General features: G+C 44.2%; 1 protein-coding gene across 1 annotated transcript in view; it reads left to right on the top strand.

Annotated features, from left to right (window-relative positions):
• The first annotated feature begins 6 nt into the window (after window positions 1-6).
• The window catches only part of KLF15 (Kruppel like factor 15), a 9,147-nt gene continuing 756 nt past the window's right edge, over window positions 7-8,397 (top strand). The window contains exon 1 of the mRNA XM_006017787.3: window positions 7-995. Coding sequence (XP_006017849.1) covers window positions 25-995 — 971 coding nt within the window. The 5' untranslated portion in view covers window positions 7-24. The remainder of the gene's footprint in view (window positions 996-8,397) is intronic.

Genomic DNA, 8,397 nt, shown 5'->3' with positions numbered 1-8,397 from the left:
TCCATGGTTGGATACTTTGGGGACATGACGGCAGGAGGGAGGTCCTACCAGATGCTGCCCTCACCCCTGTCAGAAGATGACAGTGATTCTTCAAGCTTTTGCTCTTGTTCTAGCCCTGACTCCCAGGTTCTCAGCTCTAGCTATGGCAGCACATCTAGCGCTGAAAGTCAGGATAGTATTTTAGACTACTTATTGTCCCAGGCTTCCCTGGGGAACACCCCTGCCTCTTGGTGGGACAAAAGGAGACTTCAGCCAGTTGTGAAAGAGGAGTATTTTAGGATGCCTGAATTTGCAGTGGATACGGAAGATAATGGACCATTTCAGCCCACGCTTGAGGAGATTGAGGAGTTTCTGGAGGAAAATATGGAGTTGGAGTTCAAGGAAGGGCCTAAAAATGAGACCAAGGACTTGAGAGCTTGCAGCCAAGTTTCTGTTGCTTCTGTACAGCAAAAAGACCATATGGTATCCAACGCTAGCTTAAAGGAAAGTAAAAGTGAACAGTTGAGCAGCCCAACAGAAGGTGGCCATGTTTCAAATGGAGCAGCATCCGCGGAGGGTGGAATACCTGTCATGCTTCAAATTCAGCCTGTACAGATCAAACAAGAATCAAATACCAGCCCAAGCTCACAAGGACCAGCACAAGAGAATATTAAAATTGCACAACTCCTAGTCAACATTCAAGGACAGACCTTTGCGCTTGTGCCACAGATAGTTCAATCCTCCAATTTGAACTTGCCCTCCAAATTTGTCCGCATAGCACCAGTGCCCATTGCGGCAAAGCCTCTTGGGCCAGGAGGCATGATCCAGGGTCAGACGGGCATCCTCGTGGGTCAGAAATTTCAAAAGAACCCTGCAGCAGAACTCATTAAAATGCACAAATGCTCGTTCCCAGGCTGCACCAAGATGTACACTAAAAGCAGCCACTTGAAAGCCCACCTGAGAAGGCACACAGGCGAAAAACCATTTGCATGCACGTGGCCGGGCTGTGGCTGGAGGTCAGTACCAGGATGCAATTGTACTGTGCATCCTGTCAACATCTCATTCACTCTGTGTAATTTGCTGGTCTACCAGTGTTGAGTTAAGCCGATTTATACACAATTGCTGTTCTTGGAAACCTGTTTGGTCAGTTTTGGAATGAAAGCTCTTCTCTTCCTGTTAGATAAGGCAGGGACTTTGATGAATTGAATAGCAGAGCATCCATTGCCTGTTAGTATTAGCTGTACAAATGTCTAAAAAACCAACAACCGCTCCAGTGATTGGTATCCTATTTCATAATGGGCAGATTAGTCTTATTACTGCAGGCATTGTTTTGTGTAGTCATTGGTTCTATTGCAACATACCATCTGCAACAGACACTAAATTGAACCAGAGGTACCACAGGGACACACAAAGCAAAATGAGTCATTGAGGCAAAGTAGTTGTTACAGATGAGTGCGTGTGTTTGTGTGTAGCTTCCAGCCAATGGAGATCATATGTAATCACTGAGGAGCCATGGTTACCATATGTGGTTAATAAGCCCGCAGTAAAATTTTTAAAAAATATGAACAATTTTATGCTTTTCAGAAAAAAATACCTAGTCTGGGAATGGTGCCCCATTAAATCTAAATCTAGTCTTGTTTATTTTACCAATTTGTTTAGAAATGCGCCTTAGTGACAGTCAAGAAGTATCGCAAGGGAATGCAGGTATTATAGTAAAGATATTCAGAAGGAATGGCTAAAACGTTTCTATCCAAACCTTAATGAAACATTGGGTTTTTAATTCGCCAACAAATGTTGCGGCTAGTGTCAATTTCCTTGAAAACTATTGGATGGATGAAAATCCCCAAGTGTTTGCTTTTCTGATGAAAAATCAGATTTTTCCATGAAACCATCCACCTGTTTTCCAGGCTTCTTGAATAACAAGCCTGTTTCTTAAATGCAAATGCATTTTGTGCAGGATGATGACGACAAAACGCTGTGTAAGATCCCTTCTGTTAAACTGAACTGAGAAACAGGGCAGAGCATTTGGTTAGGAAATGGGTCATGCTTGTTGCGAAGATAGGTAAAAAGTAACAGGAAACATCTGAGTAAAATGCAAGTATGCGAGATATGTGGCAATTAGGGATGGGTGAATTGGTTTGAGGGAAAAGGTCAGAACTAGCCTGAATCTTCTGTTCCTCAAACTAAACATGTTAAAGTTTCTCAATGGCTAAGAGGTCTGAGCCGATCATTGGGACTTAATTTCTTTTTGTCAGATTCATCCCTTGTCATTTCACCTGCATTCCACAAACAGATTACAACCTTCTCCTGTGTGTTTCTCACGGATGACATTTTTTTTTTTTTTTTACGAATGTGGCCATTCAAAATGATCTGGCATTCTAGCTGAGTTGCTCAGCTGCCATCAGTCACATAAATCACATGACATTTTTCCATGCTCTGATTGAATGAATGCAATCCTTTTTCTTTAGTTCTTGATGTAAATGCTTGCAGCCAGTCAATTTGAAAAAGTGCCTCCTCCTAACACTGGTGTGGACAAACTTGACACTGGCTTTCCATGGGTCATGGCATGATCAAAACTTGATGGCACAAAATGTTTGTGGAGAACGAGTGAGAAAGGGCAGCAAATGTGGCTGATTGTGGCTTCCTTTAAAAATCTGAATGAATGTTGGTGGGAGACCGATGTATAGTGTTCAGCTCCCCTGCCATGACAGTGCTCTGAACAGTATAGCTGAGGTCAGAAGATGACTTGTTAGGGTCCTGATATTGCCTCTTTTGATAGCCATAACCAAAATACCCATTGATTACAGTGGTGCAAGTTCATATCCCATGATTCGGATTGTGACTTATTTCCTGTGTGGCAGATCTTTTATGGATGTATGCTAGCAGAGAGCTGGCATGTTTCAGCCTGCCAATCAGAAGTGCATGTTCAGGAAAATGTAGCGAGTATAGACCAAATGTTCTTAGTGTGCATCCCATGGAATGACACCAAGGGTGTATTTAGCTTGTCTACAAAGGCTTAAAGTTCAGAGTGAATGGGGTGTATAAAAATGCCAACTGGACAATGGGAGGCCGTGTAATGAGAAGTACTGATCAAATTGGTGCATGCATTTAAATCTTGCAGTTTAAAGAGCCAAATGCTTGTACCCTTCGACAGCCACAGCTCTTTATGGATGAGAGGCCTTGTAGAAGTGAAGGATGAAATAACTTGCATACAAAGCTGGCTTGTCTCTGTTCACAAACAGCTGTTGGAAGAGTTTCCAGACTCCTTTCTGCATTGGCCAACTGTGAGCCAAGCAGAATCCCAGCTCCAGAGACCCCCCAAACTTTGCATCATTTCTCATCCAAGTCCAAAATCTTGCAGCTGGAGCTCATCACCGATACAGAGGAGGGAGGGGACAGGTTTTCAAAGGGGCTGTTGCCTTCAGTTGCTGACGCCTTCAGTACAAGCCTGACATTCCAACAAGTCCCATGTGTTCTTCTCAGACATCAAAGCCAGATCTGCAGCGACATACTCTGCTCTAGCCCTGCAAGCTCTGAATTACATGGGCCCCCCCTTTCATCAGGAAAACGTGTTTACCTTTTCCAGACATTTGGCGAGCGCTGTGTGCTCCCATGACTTGGTGAAGTACATCTGGAGTCCCACTTCATTCCTAGTTTTGTATCATCCCAAATGAATTTAAGCGCTGACCTACTGCTGGTTTTAGTGTGGTTCCTTTGCTTTCTCTCTTCCCGTTGTGGATATTTGTTTTTCAACCAATGCATTTCAAATGGGAGTTCACCAAGAGGAGTCATTTAAAAAAAATGTTGCTGGTGTAATTTGAGCCGTAGCTGTCGGGGGTAAAAGCTTTTCCTTCTTCCTGCATAGGCAGAGCAGTTAAATTAAGAGACACACACCACACTCGCTAATGCAGAACCCTGCCAACCTCTCATTGCAATGAGTAGCCAGTGCTTTTCAGTCTTAGGCACCGTACACCAGAGCAGTGTAGAACCTGCCAATAGTCCAGTATCATTTTGTACTGGTCAGCTCAGTGATCCATGGTATAGCAGGTTACAGCTTCGGTTCCTGGAGGTCAGTGGCTAATGCCTGCTCCTTCTGAGAAAGGCAAAGCCAGAAAGTCTAACGCCAACCTCTGACCTCAATGCACATGGGTGCTATTGTGTAAAGCAAGCAACCCATCTTGCTCCCTTCAAGTGGCCGTGCTGTGTCCTGAAGCATGAAAACAAGTTGCTTGTACACACTTGGCTCAGTTTACAAGGCTGTAGTTATTAATCATCCTAGGAGCAGCCAGACTTCTTGAGCAGTCCCGTTATGTTGTTTCTCTCAGTGACATGTTGCTACCAGGTGTTGTGTAGATTGACAATACCTTGTTTCTAGCCATCCTATCTTCCACTAGCACAGAATGTCCCACTCCTGCTTTCATTTCAGTGTCAGGAAGATCCTGTGATCTTTCTTCACCCTATAGCTGTGATTCTCAACCCATTTAGACTCAGGGCACCCCTTGAAAAATGCCAGTTCTTAGTTTTCACTTGATTTTTGACTACAGAAAGACAGCAGAGCAATTTCTTTTGTTGCAAAAAAACTTAGAAAGCCCATAATAGGTCAGAATGCTTTTAACATGCTGAATTCCTATTGGAAATCTCTGGATTTATCTTGTGAATCATGTTTGCACATCTATCAATGCTAACATTGTGTGACACCCTGCAGCACTCCTGAAAGGATCGCAATGCACCCCGGGGTGTTACACACCCTGGTTGAGAATCATTGCCCTATAGTCTTCAATACTGTATGTGGCAACTTCAGTATGAACATATGCAACCTACTGAGCTTTGGGAATAACAATTTCAATGGCTCATAAACCATGCTGAGGAGTCTGAATTAGGAGTGACCTCTCAGGAAGAAGATCCAGACACTGACATCTTTATAGTCAGGTCACTGGAATTTCCTGCTCATTTTCTAAGACAGCCCAAATATGTGAATAAGACCACTGAGCATGATTTGTAATTGCAATAAGCCCTTTTGCTCTATATAAAAACATTTAGTTCTGTGTAAAGAGAGCTCACCCTGCCAGAGCAGTGCTTTTCTCAAGCCATGCAAGTACACACAGTGCTGGAGAACACAGGGGGAGGCCTAGGGAGATATGCTTGCCATCACCCTTCTCTGGGTGGAGATCTAGGTGACATGATCTGATCTGAGCTGATATTGCTCACTGTTACTTGTGTTACAGTCAGTCCCCAAAGCCACAGTCAGGTTTTGGTCCAGGTTGCAGTAAGTGATGCCCTGACCTGCATATACAAAAGAGAGGTGCATAAAATAAATGGGCCAGACAAGGCCAGTTGTGTTTTCCCTTTCTCATAATACAAGTCCAAGAAGAGTCAGAGCACAAATCAAACCTTAAAAGCCAATAAATTTAAAGGGACCAAAGGGGAAACTTTGTTAGGTAACTTGCAGCCAACTTGTGGAACTCAGGACACTCGGATATTTTTGTCTTATTGCTCATTTTGGTTCTGTGCCTTCATACCCCTCTGTGATGTTCCCAAAGCGTAGTTCAACCCTCAGCAGCTGAAATAACGACAGTCTCCAAATTCTTTTCTATTCCAGGGTGCAGATCTTTTAAATAGCACCTTTGAACATTGCATTTAAATTCTGTTTCCTCAAGTCATGCTCATCATTGCTATTCAGCCAGCTGTGGGGCTGCTTTGCTTCTGAATTTGAATGGGAAACTGAATGCTGGAGGGCCTCGTCCTAAATCCACAGTAACTTTACCTTTCAAATAAATCCCTCAGGTGGAGATACTCTCATCCCTCCCCATAGCCAGGGATGAATGAGAGACGGCCCTAAAATAAACCTTCCTATCTCCCTGGATATGAATTACTCTCTGATCCTACAATGCATGCCACAGTCCTGGATGGTGCCTATGTTTCTAATGAACTGCACCCAAACTCTAGATTTGATGGGTGTACATTATCAGTGAGCTCTGTTCCTATTCCAGGACTGGATCTCCACTCTGAAAATTAGAAGTCTTGCTAGATTCATAGTTGGCATGCTCTGAGGATGGACACTTGAAGTCCTAAAGCTCATCCAGCAGCTCTCCAAAATAACCTGTTGGACCAATGAAAGATACAACAAGATGTAACCAATCCCTACTACCATGGGTCTCACTCAGGCAGAAGCACTTTGTTTAAATAACTTGAAACAGGTCCCTGAATGGAGGTGGCAACTGAGGCTAGAGACAGGGAATGAGCTAATAATGGCAGTAGATGTATGTGAAGGGTGAATCTGGCTCTTGGAGTTACGATGGGGTTTCCAAACTGTGCCTGCCTTTATGTTGGAAGACCTGTGTTGCATAATTTGGGCTGATTACTCGTCAGTGGGGTCTCTTTAGCATTTGCAATCTCCTTGCATTTGGAATTGCTTCATTTTCTTAGACTTTGAGGCCATCACATTAACTCAACTGCTGCCTGCCACTGGCTGTAGACTTCTACCAGCTTCCCTGTTCTAACATTTGGGTTGTTTTTTATAAACACACAGGGAGCCGGGGGTTTATTTCTGTGTGCCCAGTAAGTTGATCCTTCCAGGACTGCTGGGTAACAGCATTGCAGCATCCCTGCCTCTTTAACTAAGGGATTCATTATGAGGCTGTTTATTTTTATCATATTAACTCACATTAGCTTCCAAGGCTTAAGTAACGCACACATCTCCAACATGTGATTCCTTCCCCCTTCTCCCTGGTGCAGTTTTCAGAGCAGTCCTCTGTAGTTCTCTGAGTTTTTCATCATCCTGTATTCCACTTTCTCTTTCCATTATTCAGTACTTTTAACAATTCAGTGGCTTGGACAAGGCAGCCGGGAAGCCTCTGGCTTTGCTCCTCAGTAGCTGCAAGGAGCAGCCTCTGGCGTGAGGTTTGGTTCACTGATATCTCTTCCTCCTCAGAAAGTGTCTACCTCCCTTGGCAACCAGATCAGTTCCTTTTCCAACATGCCTGATCCTATGTTTGTCAACTGGCCGCTGTGGTGTCCTGGGAAGTCCACTGCAGCTTTCAAGCCGTGCATGTTTCCATCCCCTTCCTTCCCTGTTGAATGGCTCCAAAAATTGCTCAGAGGCCAATTAACTCCTGGCTCTTTAAGAGAACTCCTCCAAGGGCCAGCGTAGTGCTGGAGATTCAGAGGCTGTTCTTGGCAATGCCAGAGACTTGGGTTCACTTCCAGGCTGCAGTTTTGCATTTCATGGCTCACAAAGCTTAGGAGTATTATAGATGTAAGTGTTCTCAGGACCTCAGGGAGGAGGGGATGTCTTATCATATTCCTGGTTAACCCCTAAGCAATGATTAAGGAGCATGCTAATGGGCTTCATTCAGGAACCATATCCATTTGTTCTTAGCAGCAAGGGTGATACCTTCATCATAGGGTTTCCAGGGCCAGGGTGAGGTGTAAAAATAGGAAGAAAACAAGCAAGGGGAAGCTCCAATAAAGAAACGTCTAAAGAGAGGCCCAGTGAAACACCCACCTCTGGATGCCCAAGACCTTTAGGAAAGTTTGGGTCTGTATCTGGAGCTGATTTTGCAGCTGGGCTCTCTCTCTGTAGAGGAGAGTGGGATAACAGCAAGATGGAACCAAACCAATCTGAGATAAAACACTCCGATTTCTGCACCACTTGGCTTGCGACCATCAGCTGGCACCACAGAATCATCTCAAATGAAAACGTTCATGTGGAAACTTAGTCTTCCGGCAGGACAGACTTCCTTCCACGAGCCAGAAAGCCTCTGTGCACCTAGAACCTGGGCTCTGTATTCCCTCTATAAAAACCGTGTGTTTACCCAAGTGGTGATGTGATGCGTTGTGCCACAAAGTCACATTTTCCCACGTGTTCTGCCCCCCGCATTTATTCAGCAAATGCCCATGACTTCATTTATTTATTGTAAATAAACAGCTGATATCCTTTCGTGGGAGCTCTTTTTCTGTGCCACTCTTTGTTACTCTCTTGGCAGCAAACAGCGTTACCCTTTGTCAGTTAGCAATTCTTTTGCACCCACCCAGAGGAGGTTATTTTAGCATAATGTTGGTAACCCCTCAGCTCCCAAAATCGGAACTAAAAGATTAGCTGGTTTATCTGAATGTTATGGGGTCTGTGAGGTTCGCAATGGCTATTTGGGGGATTTCCCATAGTTAAGGGTAGGAAGTATCCAAATTCCAAGCTGTGTGGGGTTTGGATATGGTGCTGTGATGGTGTGTGCACGCATTTGCAAGTGGGCATTTGGATAACCATCTTACTGCCTGTCTGCTGTCATTGTCATGAGTTTGAATTGGAATATGTTGCAATAAAACTGAGCGATTGCTTTATTATTACCTTCTGCTGGATGGAATGAGAACAGCTCTGGTGCCCTGTTCTGCTAACAGATGATCCCCCCTTAGCTCAGGTGC

The sequence above is a fragment of the Alligator sinensis genome, unplaced genomic scaffold, assembly GCF_000455745.1.
Source record: "Alligator sinensis unplaced genomic scaffold, ASM45574v1 scaffold839_1, whole genome shotgun sequence".
NCBI classification, from domain to species: Eukaryota; Metazoa; Chordata; order Crocodylia; family Alligatoridae; genus Alligator; species Alligator sinensis.
The sequence above is the reverse complement of the archived record's forward strand: the minus strand, read 5'-3'. Positions and strand labels throughout refer to the sequence as shown.